Source organism: Bos taurus, chromosome 24 (assembly GCF_002263795.3).
Source record: "Bos taurus isolate L1 Dominette 01449 registration number 42190680 breed Hereford chromosome 24, ARS-UCD2.0, whole genome shotgun sequence".
In the NCBI taxonomy this organism is placed as follows: Eukaryota; Metazoa; Chordata; class Mammalia; order Artiodactyla; family Bovidae; genus Bos; species Bos taurus.
The window spans coordinates 37,715,500-37,731,940 of NC_037351.1; the positions used below are offsets into that span (position 1 = coordinate 37,715,500).

Below are 16,441 nucleotides of genomic sequence, written 5' to 3' on the forward strand. Positions count from 1 at the left end.
GTCTGGGTGAACTCCAGGAGTTGGTGATGGACAGGGAGGCCTGGTGTGCTGCAATTCATGGGGTCCCAAAGAGTCGGACACGACTGAGCAACTGAACTGAACTGAAGCCATCTGGTTCTGGACTTTTGTTTGCTATGAGTTTTTAAATCACAGTTTCTTAAACTTACACAATGTAATATGTCAATGATACCAGAGTAAAACAAGTATTTTTCTGCATCTTCTCTTATTTTTCTTTCTCCATTATTGAGTGCCTACCATGTGTATTATAAATATAAATTACTACCTTAATGTCATTTTGCTCAAGATCTTGTGTGTTTAGGGTTTGTTGTTGGGGGTGGGTGTGTGGGGAGCAGGCTGTACGGAGGGTAGGATGAGGGAAGGCAGGTTCAGTGTGGTTTTCTGTACGGGATGGCTGACCAGGTGTGATGACCCAAACCTGTGAGAACTCCCAGAAGTTAGCCCTGACCTCAGGTGCTCTAAAGGGTAACTGCTTCTGTATATGGAGCTGGGAGAGTGTGTGAGGTTAAGATTATGGAAAAGCATGTCTCTGTTTAAAGGAGAATGTGACTGCTCTTGTTGGAAAAATCAAACTGGAAATATGTGTTGTGATCACTGTGGCCCCAAGCCACACTCACAAGGGCAAGCTGTGTTGAACTCCCTGCTTGAGGACCCTGGCTGTTTGCCCAGGAGGATGCTCTGTCCTGGACCCTTGCTGCCCTTCTTGGGGGCGCCATGAAGGACAGGAGACCAGTTCAACCCCATTCATTTTTAAGAGCTTCCCCTAATGAAAAGAATATAGCACACCAGCCAAATATCAGGAGCAACAGTGTGGCACATGCTTACTCTTCATAAAGTCACATTATTGTTACATAAGTCTTTCTTGAAACTCTTGTAATGTACCAAAGGAAATATCTTAAAAGACCAGAGAATCATGTATCATGATAGCTTGCCTATTTTTGTGAAAGAGTATTATTTTAACTCAAATATTATATTGGCTTTAAAAATAATAAAAAGCAGTAAGTGTTTATTTAAAGGGAGATGTTTTAAATAAACACTGCTTTTATTATTATTATCCTCTGTCTACACCCACTGACCCTCCGGCTTCTGTGTGCTGCGTCACCACTGCAAAGGACATATTTTGTGTCCTTTCTGACCACGTGTGTGTGTGTGTATCTGCATGAGCATGTCCATCGATGATGATGCACTGTTCATGCTTATCCAGATTCTTGTGTCACCAGATTGAAGTCTGTCTAGCTGCAACGTGGCAATGCTTTCGATAGATCTTGAACGCTTAGCATAGGAAGTAAAAAGAAATCTCATCCTTAAACACATCCAATTGCATTTGTATATTTCACAGAAGGCCAGCTGAATCCAGTTCTCCGAAGTGGAGGTTTGGGTCTATTTCTAGCACCAAGTTCTACTTTTACCTAAAGTACTCAGACGATTGAGGTAATGGTGTTTGTTTTCCCACAGTCATGAGGCTAACTGATCACTTAAAAATTTTACTTTCCTAGTGTTAGTTTCTCAGGCATGTCTGATTCTTTTCGACCCCATGGACTATAGCCCACTGTGCTCCACTGTCCATAGGATTCTCCAGGCAAGAATTCTGGCGTGGGTAGCCATTCCCTTCTCCAGAGGATCTTCCTGACCCAGGGATCAAACCCAGGTCTCCCGCATTTTGGGCAGATTCTTTATCATCTAAGCTACCAAGGAACAGTACCTCTAATCCTCACCAAATAGTCCAATGGTGCAATGATTATATAGGAACTTACTTGAATCTCTTAGGTGGAGAGATATCTGAGTGCTTGAAGCAGATAATAAAGGGAGATAATATAGGACTCTATCATAGTTAGATAAACCAAAATGTCAATTAACCAAAAGAAACATAACTATACATCACTCCCCAACTCAGTTCCTAGTTGGCTCTGAGTCTCCATTAATCCCTGGTCATATCACCAGGGGCTCCTTAGGGCCCCTTGGAGCCGAGCCCATCTTCCTGACTCTCCCACATGGCAGCAGACATTTCTGTGGACCTTTCTAGGTGGTTTCTTTTTGCTCATATGAGGAATGGACAACACTGGAGGAGAAAAGCTTAATAGTCTAGTTTGCTAAACATCTGAACCATTTAAAATGGGCTGACAAAAATCAAAGACAGAATGTGGATTGTTGTGGGGGGAAGTTAATAGCTATTAACTGCAGTTGACAAAAATGAATTGTTTTTCAGACAAAGGGAAGTTTAGGACATTTAAAATCTATTGTAAATGTCCAAGAATAATGAGCAAAGGCGAAATCTATGTCACATCCTACTGAACACAGATGTAAACCTGACCTATGTGCACAAGGGAAATGGTTAAAATTAGAGCAAAGTCATTTCCTGATTAACACAGATGAGTGCGTGCTTTCAAAAACTAGTAGGTCCTATGAGAAGGCAGATTTTCTATGGAAGGAAACCAGTAGAAGAAAACATATTAATAATAGCACTGACATCATCATGACAGAGAGAAGGAAAATTCTGTGTATATGTGTGTGTGTGTGAGAGAGAGAGACAGAAGAGGGGTAAGAAGGAGATACAGGAAGTATGACAGAAGTAGAATTAAGGGCACAGAACCTTATTATATCCTAAAATGACTTTTTTTTTAAAGAACAAATCCATGGTATAGATAAGCTTTGAAAAGTGATATTAGAATTCTAAAGGCTTTACTTAGAATCTATAATAACATTTAGTTCTTAAACTGTTTGCTTGTTTTTCTATGACTGTAAGGACGATATAATGTTGACTTGGATGACGAAGGGTGACGTCACCAGCTGTCCTGTACACAAATCTGGTATTTTGTGCTTCACCATTCCCCATGACAAGTTCCATCTTCCTGCCCCTAAGCCCCTGCAGCTGCAGCCAAGCCTGGAGTCTCGCCGCCCTGACGGGGCCCAGGACTTAGGACAAGGCTCCTAGAGCCCAAGGTGGAGCGGATGTTGTCAGCTCTGTGGGGTTTTCGTTGACTGCTCCCTGTTTTTGGCTGTTCTCCCACACAGGGCCTCTGGCTAAAGCCTCTCCAATTCTAAATTGAACAACACAAGACACCCCCACCCCAGGCCCCCTTCACCTCCTTCTCTGATAGGCTTGTCAGATTTAGCAAACACTACAGATGTCACAGATAATTCTGTAGTGTAAGTAGGTCCCATGAAAGATTTGGGATATACTGACACTACAAAATGATTCATTATTGATCTGAAATTCACATGTAACTGGCAACTTGGATTTTACCTAGTGACCTTATTATCTGAACTCTGGAAACCCTCAGCATACCTGGGAAGGGTCTTAGAAAGGTCAGAATAGGGTATTTGGGGCGGGGTGTTCCCTTTTCCTTCCCTCGGCCCTTCTGGGCAAGGATCTGAATTTTGCATATTTAAGGAGCAATTGCAGCACAGGAGAGTAGCTGGTGAGTGATGAATCTGCTGTACAGAGAACAGATCAGACAGGGCTGGGGGGAGGTGGGTGGGGACGGGGCGGGGAAACAGGGAAACACCAAAGACGAAACTAGAGACACAGCCACACCTTCAAGCTACACTTATTGCACAGATGTAAACATGCACATTCATGCCCGTGAATGAATTTAAAAATGTGTTCATTTCCTGAACCAACTTTATTTAACTTATTAACCTCGTCTGTGGCTGTTTGTGCAGAATCTCCTAGTGAGCAAAAACGCACACCTTCTGTCTCTGGTGGGAATCGGCCACCCAGGGCCAGAGGTGCTGGGATACAGTGGGTCAGCTGAGCCACGGTCTAGAAGCATCTCTTCCCTAATCCTGAGATCATAATTTGCCTTGGTCCAGAAGGAAGACCTGTTGTTTAACCTTTAATGGCTTTCTTGCAAGTAAGATGAGAACCTATTAGTTCCCAAGCCAGCGAAAGTTCTAAGCTGAATGATAATTGCTGACATTTGAGGCACCTAGAATGAAAACTGAATAGTTTAGCATAGATTTTTCCTTCTAATTAATTCATCATTTATCTTGACTCGATGTGATGATCTTTTTTATCAAACTAGTCTTTATTGGAGTAATGCTAAATTCTACCAAAGTTAAGACTAGTTACAATGGAGAGGATTTTCTTCTTGGACCCAAATGTTATTTTTTAAAAAAGCACCCTGAAACCCTCCAAAACAATACATTCACTGTCACACACAATCCGTGGCTATAGTCCTATATAGGTCCAGTGTCATGGAAACCAGCTAAGCTCTTCTGTGCCTCTCTGATGAAAATCTGATCACAAGACAGTGTAGTGGCATAAATCCAAACTCAGTTTAGAGTGCAAAGGAGGTGCTGGGTGCGTATAGATAGTCAGGAGGTCTAAAATAAAAGGAAATAAATCTGCCTTTGGGTATAATAAAAGAAAACATAAGTTGTGCAATCAGTGTTACTGCATCATCCATTTCTTACTGTCTCACAATGATAGTTTAGGTCTTTCGGGAGAGTCATTTTGTGTATATCTTGGGATTTTAAAAGCTTTCCAGCTCTGCGATGCTCAACAATCAGGGTGTCTGATTCGTGGAGAGGGTCATAGCCCTGAACGCGAGGGTCTGCTGATGGAGCGCAGGAGTTGGGTGGGATGAGAGTACTGGCCCTAGGATGCTGTGTGGGCACCTTGGGAACATCTCCCCCTGTGCTGTCTCCCTTGGTCCCCGAGTTGCAGTTTCCTCTGGTGATTCCGGAGACGCAGATGGAGTTAGAAGGGGGTGCGTGACTGTGGCCGGAGGCTGGGATGCCTCGCGGGGAGTGGGTGGGGTCTGGTGACCGGAGACTGTGTGACACCCGCGAGAGGACCACGTGCAGTGTCTGGGGACAGTTGAGGCGCCGCCCGGGCGGCGGGGGTGGTGCGCGGGGCTGGCTCTGCACACTCACCCGTGCTGCTTTGGATGGTCCTCACGGTGGTGGTGGTGCGCGGCGGGGAGGAGGACCGCAGCGACACGCACTCGTCGTCCTGCGAACAGCCCTTCTCGATGGCTCTCACATAGCTGTGGCTCCGCATGCGGAAGCAGCCAGGCATCGGCAGGTCCAGGGCTTCCACCGCCTGCGACTCCAGCTCGCTGAACACCGACTCGCACACCGACTCGAACTGCCCGTTCACCTCCATCTCGCTCACCTGCAGGGCCAGATGGGACGTTAGCAACAGCTCTTCCCGGGGAGAAGCCAACTCGCCCTCTGAGCATCTCCAAACCGCATCCCCGAGAGGAACGCCCCATCAGATAGCATTAAATTCGAACGTATTTTTAGCTCCTCAGCAAAGAGATCAAACCAGTCAACCCTAAAGGAAATTAACCCTGAATATTCACTGGAAGGACTGATGAAGCTTCCATACTTGGCCATCCGATGAGAAGAGCTGACTCATTGGAAGACTCTGATGCTGGGAAAGACTGAGGGCAGGAGTAGAAGGGGACAACAGAGGATGAGATGGTTGGATGGCATCACTGACTCCATGGACATGAGTTTGAGTAAGCTCTGGGAGTTGGTGATGGCCAGGGAAGCCTGGCGTGCTGCAGTCCATGGGGTCACAAACAGACACACCTGAGCCATTGAACAGCAGCATCCTTGCAGACTAATGGGGTGGTATCTAGCTTACAGTCAGTTAAATTCTAAAGAAAGAGAACTTTGTTTTTAGAATGCAAGGAAGCATGGTGTTGGGAAATCATTCCTCCAGCTCATGCTGAGGTGTTAATTTTCCTTTATCCCTTCTCCAGCAGATATAAATGCAAACCTAGGGGCCACTGTTACAGCCCACGGTCAGAGTTCATGTACTTCAATGGGGCAATTTTTGGCACAAACGTTTTAGAAGCTAGTATTTTTATTGTGCCTTTGGAAGTGATTAGTTCGTCAAATAATTTGTGTCGACTGGAGTGTAATTTAGTGCAAAGTCTAGAAACAGGCCCTATATTTTCTGGCAAGATATATATATTCTGCACAAAAATAGGTCAATCCAGATATGTCAGTCTTGAAAGACACTATTATTGAGATTTTCAAACTGTATCAGTCAGTTCAGTTCAGTTCAGTCGCTCAGTCGTGTCCGACTCTTTGCAACCCCATGAATCGCAGCACGCCAGGCATCCCTGTCCATCATCACCTCCCGGAGTTTACTCAGACTCACGTCCATCGAGTCAGTGATGCCATCCAGCCATCTCATCCTCTGTAGTCTCCTTCTCCTCCTGCCCCCAATCCCTCCCAGCATCAGAGTTTTTTCCAATGAGTCAACTCTTCGCATGAGGTGGCCAAAGTACTGGAATTTCAGCTTCAGCATCATTCCCTCCAAAGAAATCCCAGGGCTGATCTCCTTCAGAATGGACTGATTGGATCTCCTTGCTATCTAAAAAAGGTTCACTCTTCTCAATAAAAAGCTGATATGGTCCACAAATTGTTTTTAAAATCTTCCAAATAAATTGTTCCCCCTTTTGAGGAATCGGTGTTTATTAACTTATATTCCTCTGTATATAACTTACCCTGGATTTGAACACCACATTAAAAAAAAAAAAGCCAGACCAGGTTGTTTAATCGCTTAGTTGTGTGCAACTCTCTTGCCACCCAACAGACTGTAGGCCTAGTTTTACAAATGACTACGTTTTTTCATACAAAAAGGTGATTCTTTATCCAGCCTAGACACACATATAGGTCAAGTAGTTGTAGATGGCTTATAAAAACAAAGAGCGAGCCCCCAACTTAGCCCCAATTCTTCCTCCCCAGAAGAACCATTTTCAATTCTTCCAGGTGAATCTTAACGGTATTTGCATCCATATTGCCAGACACATGCTTATGTGAATCTCCTGATACGTTCAGAGACCTCTGATAACCACTTGGTTTCCTTCCTGCCCTTGAAACATCTGTCTGGGTGCCTCCTACTACATGCAATCTATGGCTGCTAAGCCTACTGCTGTGCTGGGATCTCCCTTCCCCATCATTCTGGGGGTGCCTTTCATTATCCAACTTGTGGTGGTGCCCCAGTTCCCCTTTCCTTGTTTTATTCCCTCTTTTCAGTGGAGCACATCTTCTAGTGCTTTCTTGGGAAGGCAGCCCCCTTCACATTGTTGGCAATATCTGTACCACCTCCACCGTTAAGGGAGAGCATGCTTGCATTTAGAGTTTTAGCTGCATCCCTCCTCCTCTCAGGTATTTCTCGGCTTCTCTCCTTGTCTCTTAGCCTCCATGTGTGCTAGAGACTGAGAAAACAGATGTCTTTCTCACCTCTGAGCCTTTCTGTGTGTGCTGGTTTGCCCCATCCCTTCTGGAAGCTTTTTAGGATTTTTTTTTTTTTTTGGTCCTGAGTGATCTAATGTTTCACCATGGCATTCATTCCCTGTAGGGATCTTTGTCCATTCATTATACTAGGTACTAGGTGGGCCCTCCCAACCTGCAGATTCATATCTTTCAGTTCTGGGACCATTTCTGGGACCATCATTTCATTAGTAATTGCCTTTCTTTTGTTTCACTGCTCAGATTTTAAATTCATTTGGATTTATTTTTTTATCTGGTTTAATGCCGTGAGTGGGACTATAGAGAAGGCTGAGTGCTGAAGAATTGATGCTTTCAAACTGTGGTGTTTGATAAGACTCTTGAGAGTCTGTTGGACAGCAAGGAAATCAAACCAGTCAATTCTAAAGGAAATCAATCCTGAATATTCATTGGAAGGACTGGTGCTGAAGCTGAAGCTCCAATCCTTTGGCCACCTGATGCAAAGAGCTGACTCACTGGAAAAGAACCTGATGCTGGGAATGACTGAAGGCAGGAGGAGAAGGGAACGACAGAGGATGAAGTGGTTGGATGGTATTACTGACTCAATGGACATAAGTCTGAGCAAATTCCAGGAGATAGTGAAGGACAGGGAAGCTTGGCATGCTGCAGTTCATGGGGTCGCAAAGAACTGGACACGACTTAGCAATTGAACAACAATGCTGCTTCTACTATATCATGGCAATTCACTTCTATTCTCTGAGCCTCACTTTTCTCATCTGTAAAATGGGTATAATAATACCTACCTCACAGGGATGCTTTTAAGGAGAAAAATAAAATATACAAGTGAACATTACTAGGCACATAGTAGGCATTCCATAAGTACTAGATATTATTTTATATTCTCTGAGGTTCATAAATTAAAAAATGATCTTTCTTATGCATGTGTGCATGTCTGTAGCCCGCCAGGCTCCTCTGTCCATGGGATTCTTCAGGCAAGAATACTAGAGTGGGTTGCTATTTCCTTCTCCAGGGGATCTTCTAAATCCACAGATCGAACCCACGTCTCCTGCGTTGGCAGGCACATTCTTTACCACTGAGCTACCTGGGAAGCCAATCTTTCTTACAGTTGATATGAAATTAATGAGATAATACGCAAAGCTTATAGCATATGTCAGGTAAGTGATATATAGTAACTATTCCATTCTTCTCATTTCCATTATTACTACCACTATTATTGGCAATATCATTGCCACTAATACCCCAATTCCAGCAGATATTGAAGAAACTTACGAGTTAGGAGTCAGGACACCTAGGTGTTCTAGGTTCTGTCACTGGCTAGCTGTGTGCTCAAAAATGCTTAAGTCATCTCAGTTTACATTTCTGGTACAAATACAATGAAGGGATAGTTTACGTCAAAAGTCACCACTAACCTGCTGGTATTACCATCAAGTACAATAACTGCCCTATCACATTTACATTTTTAAAATGGTGTACAAACCCAAACATCACTGGACAAAATATATCTGTGGGCATCTAGTTTATCATTCTAGGTGAAGATGTTTGATTTGGACTTGAAATAAATTGAGAAGTAAATTGGGCTAATTTGGAAATGAGAGTTATTATGCCAAATATTTTTTAAAATGTGACGTTCTCAAATTCTTCTCAAGTCTTACTTTAAAAGCCCCCATTTTTTAGATGTGTATATAGAAAAAAAAAGTAGAAAGGGAATAAACATATAAAAAGATGTTTGTTTCTCCTCATAATCCAAGCGCAATCTGTTTTTAGGGATATTTTATTTCTGTAAGGTATGAATGGCGGAAACAATTTAGTTATTCTATACCAATTTCTTACAGCATTTTACTTTGATCTTTCTAGGAGCCTTTGATGAATAATATATCAGGTTTTAAGAAGGAATAGGATATAGTGCACTTAAATTCTATACTATTAGAGCTGCTACTGAAGATCTAGAAGAGAGAGATCTCCAGCACCACAACCACCAACTACTTGTTGAAAAGCCTAGAATATATGTAGTGGGATTACTTAGAAGAAGAAATCATTCCCTTTGAATAATGACAATGCTGGGATGGTGACAGAAAATTTGAAATCATCCTTCCTGATACTCTGTTCCTTGAAAAATGAATATGATACTAGAAAAATGGTGTGTCATTAGGAATCCATTTAGGGTGGCTCTGCTTCCTGTATTTTACTTCAGGTGAAATGATCACACCACTGAATTGCAGACTTGACCCCCACCACCCTGAATCAGGGCCCAGATGTGCCTCTTCAGTGATTTGTCGACATTGTACTAAGTTGTCACCAGAAAGTGACACTGTCTCAAGGGAGGTCAGATCTGTGGCGCAGGGACTAAAAGCAGGCAGCTGCATGAGTGTGCGTCCTGATGAGGAAGCTCTCCTGCTTTAACCATGTGAAGTTATGACAGCAGTGGGTGTGTATAAACATTTCCAGCAAAATATTCTAATCCCATGGATGTATTCTTCAGGTGTGACACTGGAGAGTTATAGACTCTTTTACAATTCTGGAAGGCTATGTGACCACGAGCTTGTCCAGAATAAAGATCAGTTTAAAGAAGTTTTAAAAATTTATTGTTTATATTGAAAAAAAGTAAGAACAAAGCAAAGTTCAAGTTTCACCAAACGAGACACCAAATATTTACCTAAGAGTTGGGATAGTGAGCCTCACTGGACAGCAGTAGCTGGCACAAATAGATATGTGTACTCTTGGAGATTTCTTTAAGGAAATGTACAGCGGGCAAACATTGGAATCCAATATGCCAACTTTTCCTGACTTCCACCCTACCCTGACATTGGAGCCTTGCTGCCTTTGCTTTTCAAGGATACATTTTAGCAGGAAGCTCTATTTTGATGGTGGGGACAAAATGAGAGGCATGATCCTATTTCAAGGTCTTACTCTGATAGATCAGAGACACTTCAGGGCTTAGCCTACCATTCAACACCACCGCCTTAGCATCTTCACCGCTACCACCATCGTTAGCCTCATCTCTACCACCACCATCGTTACCACCACCCTCATCACACTCCTCAGCACCATCACCAGCACCATCTCGATCAACACTGTTGCTGCTATCAACAGCAGCAGCAGCACGACCATCACCACCACCGGTAATATTAATTCTCACCTTGGTGATCACAAAGTCTTTCAAACTAGCCTCTCTGCCTCTTCAGGCTCTTTCTCATTCTCTCCAATTTTCCTACAATTAAATTTTTTTTGGGGGGTGGTTGGATTAACTATCCTTCATCAAAGTTCTGATTGTCTGTTTTGCCTGCATAAAAGCTGAAGTTTTAATTAATCTTCAGTCAGTCTCCCTCCTAATGAATAAGGTCCAGTCCCCTGGGCCCTGCATGGAAGGCTGTGCACGAAAGATGCCTCTAAGACAAAATTCAGAACAGATTGCCCATTGCTGCGGCTACAAGTATTCTGAACTCCAACTACACACTATTGCTTGCATATGCTTTGGGGCTTCCAATGTGGTGCTAGTGGTAACTGCTTTAGGCCAACATTTTTCAAAGTTCAGATATATACTACTTTAATAAATACTTCTTTATTAATACATTATTTATTAGAATCACCTGGAATATCTGTTAAAATGTACATTCCTAGACCCCATGCCTAGAAGCACTCTCTTTAGAATCCTGGGCACTGAACACTTTTTTTTTTTTATTCTCTTGGGTATCTTGTTGACAATTTCATGACCACAAAGTCCCATTTAACTTTTGGTTACTTACATATCTTACAGGGTGTTTATAAGGATTAATATTATGAACATATAAAGCAGTTGGCACAGTGCCTGACCCAGTAAAGTTGGCTCTTATGGCCAATTCTTGTCCTGCCTATCTCAGTGTTTTTCTGGTGTTCAAGTAAATAACATTTGTTATTTATTTTTTGGTATAATCTCCATTAAACTATAAACTTTGGGGGAGCAGGAATGAGGCATTATTCACCACTGAATAACTTGCAGAATCTAGCCCAGTGTTTTGCTCAATAATATTAGCTGAGTTAATAGTATAGTGCTTTTTAAAATAATTAATTAATTTTTGTCTGCCCTGGGTCTTCGTTGCTGTTCACAGATTTCAGCAAGTGGGGGCTGCTCTCTAGTTGCCGTGCTTGGGCTTCTCATTGTGGTGGCTTCTCTTTCGGAGCACAGACTCTAGGTACTTGAGTTTCAGTAGTTGCGGCTCTTGGGCTCAGTAGTCTGGGTGCACGGGCTTAGTTGCCCTTCAACCAGGGATTGAACCCATGTCCCTTGCATTGGCAGGTGGATTCTTAACCCTGGACCGCCAAGGAAGTCCCAAGTATGGTGCTTATTTAAAAAAAACTGTGATAAAAATTAAATTTAGAACTCCTAAACATTATTTCCAAAAAAACCCAAAACACCCTTTTTTTGTCCTCCAGAAGCGGCGCCTCCTGCTCCTGGCCCCTGAAAGCTGCAGTGTCCACCCTCCAGGAGTCCTAGGTTTAACCCTCCCTTGGGTTGAGGCAGCCCTCCCATATGCTCTGGAGGCACTGAGAAGCTTTAGCTGAGTATTTCAGATGCAGTATTAAGTCAACTTTACTGAGTCTTCATCCCTAATTCTGGGTACCAGTTCTTAGAAGTAGACTTGTCTTACAACCAAGACACAATATTCACCTAGGACCCAGCTGGAATAAACAGATCACATCTCATTTCCCAGCCTTTGTTCCTGTTTGATGACTTGCTTAATACTTTTAGGATTAGACACTGCCTAGGTTTTGCCAGTGACATCCACCCTGTCCTTCCATCCTTCAAATGTCTTTGCAACTGAAGCCTCATCCATCAGCTCCTTAATGATAAATGTGCCGGTGCAGGCTGACTGCTAGAGAGTTTCCTCAAGGACTCCCCCCACGTGCTTTACCCCAGCTGCCCAAGGACCCCTCTGCTGCTGGTAGGACTGTTGGTCCCCAGCGCCGGCTGTGGCCAGTCACAGGCAGCATTTAGACTGGGCCCCTGCCCGACCCACCAGCATCACTCGGGGGATGTCAGCCTCCTCGCGTCACACCCCCTGGGTTTCCCCAGCTCCCCCGTGCAGTTCAGTGCCCATGGCCGCGGGGCTCACCTGGCTGATGGTGCTCATGGCGCGCATGTAGCTCTCGTTCCTGGAGCGGAACTTCGGGGACGTAAGCAGCCCCGCAGGGTCAAGGCTGTCGAGGCTTCGGTTGATGGAGACCTCACTGACCGCCCTCAGGTAACTGTGACTCCGGATCTGGAGTTTGGGGGAGTGCTCATTGGAAATCCTGGAGGAGAACAACGGAGAGTATGCGTCGAGTCCTGTTCCACCGTGCAGCCGGGAGTAAGACAGGGCAAGTTCCGACTGCCATTGCCACCCTACATACTGGCGCGAGTAACACAGATGCCCTCCCGTGCATCCCCCGTGGGGTCTGGGAAGAAAGCTTTTGATGGGAAATCATTGAGAGCAATTATAATTCCTTCAGCCCATGAAATAATGTCCTCAATCACATTTTCCTAGACATCCTAGGGGGCATCGTGTAGCTGCCATGCCTGCCCTAGAATTCTTCCCGGTTGTAATTTGTGAGCTTTCCCTTTGTACTCATTTCTCTTCTATGCCATCTTCTATTTTATTTTTTATTGTGGTAAAAGTCACATAATATATAAAATGCACGATTCAACCATATTTAACTGTGCACTTCAGTGGCACTAAGTATATTCACATTGTTGGGCAACTCTCACCATCATCCTTCCCGAATGTTTCACCTTCCTAAACTGAAACTCTGTCCCCAGTAAAACTAGCTCCCCATCCCCCCTCCCTCCCTCCCCATCCCTTGATCCCCCCTCCCCTCTACAGCCGAAGCCCCTGGCATCTACCCTGGCATCTGACTATGAATTTGACTATTCTAGGTATCTCACATAAGTGGAAGCAAACAGTATTTGCACCTACTGTATACTGGAATGCACTTTTAAGGTTAGCTTAATATATGTCCTACAAACAAGATTGTCCTTTTTTTTTTGGATTTTCTATTAATGGCAAATGGCAAACGGGTGTCTGTCTGTAACTCTATCAATATCTCTATCCATCTTTCTATCATCTGTTTAATCTTTTCTCATTTAGTTGAGACTTAACAGTGAACAAAACTTAAATTTTAGACGTTAACATGTGCACATCTCTAAATCTTGATATCCAAAGACAAGTCTTACATACATTATACTCGTAAGACTATTTCCCAAGATGCATTTTAAAATTATAAAAGCAGAAATTGTACTTCTCAAAAAGCCAAGCTATCCAGAAGTACACAGAGCAGAAAGTGGGTCTCCCCTTGTTCCTGCTCCAGAATTCCACTCCCCTGGAAGAACTACCCATACCAACTTGCTGTATAGCCTTCCTTACCCTTTCTGTACACATAAAAACAATTGTTTTAGTAATTAAAAATTTTTTATTGAAATGTAGCTGATTTACAATGTTGTGTTAGTTTCAGGTGTACAGCAAAGTGGTTTAGTTATATATTCTTCTTTATACACTATTACAAGATACTGAATATAGTTCCTTGTGCTATACAGTAGGACCTTGGTTTTTTTTTTAAATCTATTTTATATACAGCAGTTTGTATATTTTAATCCTAAACTCCTAATTTATCCCTCCTCCCCTCTTTCCCCTCTGGTAACCATAAGTTTGTTTTCTATGTCTGTGTTTTTTAAGTAATTTTTGAAGTTTGTTTGTGTGTGGGATTCAGGGTGATTTTGTTTCTTTCGTTATTAAATTAAAAAAATTTGCTCTAATATTGTCTGCAATTTAAAAAGTTGATAAGGAGAAAGATGTAGGCCCAATAAGCTTCTATTATTTATAATTTTTCTGGAGATCATAGCTAATGAAATTGGAAACGAAAAAAGAAATAGAGAATATAAATATTCTGAAGAAAGAGAGAAACTTTGAGTATTTATAGATTATACAATTAATTCGCTAGAAGACAAAATCAACTGAAAACTTTTAGAACTAATAAGAGTGATTGCCCAAATAGTTACATACAGGGTAAAAACAGAGAAATCAATAGTTTTTCTATATACTGCCACCACCAAATAGAAATTTTAATTTAAAAATCCATTCAAAATGATAAACATAATTTGAAGCTATGAAAAAGAGGTGCACCAGAAATTTTTGAAAAAGTAATAAAAATTTTTGAAAAAGTAATAAAAGTTTATGCAAGGCTTAATAAGCAAGTCGTAAATAAAAACAATTTTCCTGGATGTGAAACTCAATATTGTAAAAAATTTTAGACTTCCTAAATTAATTTATAAATTTAATACTTGTTGTTCAGTTGCTAAGTGGTGTCCAACTCTTTGTAACCCCATGAACTGCAGCATGCCAGGCTCCTCTGTCATTTCCTATCTCCTCTGTCCTATCTTGAGGAGTTTGCTCAGACTCATGTCCATTCCCAACCCAGGGATCCAACCCAGGTCTCCTCCATTGCAGGCAGATTCTTGACCATCTGATCACCAGGGAAGCCCCTGGTAAATTTAATACTAAAAGCTAAGGATTTGATTAGTGGCCACTTTTTGCAACTACACTGAAGGAGGGGCCAAATTAGAATAGATCTCGAATTTAGCATCAAAATACTTGTGTATTTTACTAATACAAAAGAGAAACTGATTGTTCTAGCAGTGTTCCCTATGGATCCTAAAAGTAGCTGCCAAACATAAAAATACCTCTGCCAGATCAGGCAAGTATTTTGCATGCATTATGTGCCATTATGGAGATCCATCATGGAAAGGAAAGGAAAGTGAAGTCGCTCAGTCATGTCCGAGTTTTTGCGACCCCATGGACTGTAGCCTACCAGACTTCTCTGTCCATGGGATTTTCCAGGCAATAGTACTGGAGTGCATTGCCATTTCCTTCTCCAGCGGATCTTCCCGACACAGGGATGGAACCCAGGTCTCCCGCATTGTAGACAGACGCTTTACTGTCTGAGCCACCATGGACCACTTTATAAATGCTCGTGCCAAAAATACCCGTCAGAAAACAAATACACTGAAGAGTAAATTTTCCCACTGAGATCTCTTCTAGGGAAAGAGAGCCTTCGCTAGAAGCATTTACAGCCCAAAGTTCACTTCCACTAGAACTTGAGAGAAGACAAATGTGTTTCTTTGGCTATTTTGTAGCCTGACCCAGAGCAATGGTATTGCCAACATAAATGATGCTGCGCTTCCAAACAGTTATCAGGGCAGCATTGGGGGCAGCTGTTTCATAAATGGTCTACATTCAAAAGAAGAAGTGAAAAGCTCAGTGTTTTGAACAATGAGTGTGTGTCTGCTGGCTGAGATGGAGAAATGAGGCATCCTTGAAACAATCATTCACTCTGGCCACTCGTTATGAAATAAAGCATAATTCCAAACTGGAAAATCATTCAGAAGAGATCGAATAGTTCTACTTTGGTGAGTCATTCCTGATGAAACAACACCTACTTTAATGATACACGAAATACAAGGAAATGAGCTCTTTGATCTTGTCCACTTAGAGAGTAGAGCCCACAGCTCTCATCATAAAGGGTACGGTGCTCCTGAAGATGAAACACTCATGAAAGAAACACCAAAAGAGAATGAGTTGATTATCAACTCTAGAGGAAGTTGATTTGCTAAGTAGAAAAGGAATGTGCATATTCAGAAACATTAGCTCTTAGATTAGATTAATGATCCATATTAGCCTATTCAAATGACAGCTATCATATTTCACTTTCTCCCTAAATTGCTTATGCTAAGTTAACCTTTTATGGCTTATCCCAATGGAATTGAGATTTTGGCCTGGTTGAGCCCCATTCATTATAATGTCCTTTAACTGCACCCAAAGATGGGATGCCCTTAGATGGCAGTGAGACAGCTAGACAAACAAGTCTGGCCAGTGTATCAGTAAGGTTTCCATTGCAAAAAGAAAAAATGCAATAATACTTGGAAAACAACATTTAATACATTTTACTTTTTAAGTATAGTTTTATTAATTTTAATTATGTTTATTTTAAAAGATAATTTTATTGGAGTATAGTTAATTTACCATAATGGGGAAGAATATGAAAAAGAATGCATGTGTTTATATATATATACATTTATATATACGAATCACTTTGCTGTACAGCAGAAATTAACACAATATTGTAAATCAACTATGCTTCATATTCTGTGATAACCTATATTAAGTAAGTTGATTTACAATGTTGTGTGAATTTCTGCTGT

The 16,441-nt window shown here is 42.1% G+C and overlaps 1 protein-coding gene across 20 annotated transcripts in view; it reads right to left on the minus strand.

Annotated features, from left to right (window-relative positions):
- The window catches only part of DLGAP1 (DLG associated protein 1), a 782,615-nt gene that overhangs the window by 140,418 nt on the left and 625,756 nt on the right, over positions 1-16,441 (minus strand). For all 20 annotated transcript variants that reach the window (XM_059880829.1, XM_059880830.1, XM_059880827.1 and 17 more), the window contains 2 exons: positions 12,324-12,501; positions 4,897-5,137 (listed from right to left, as the gene is read on the minus strand). In XM_059880829.1, the coding sequence (XP_059736812.1) occupies positions 4,897-5,137; positions 12,324-12,501 (419 nt within the window). The remainder of the gene's footprint in view (positions 1-4,896; positions 5,138-12,323; positions 12,502-16,441) is intronic.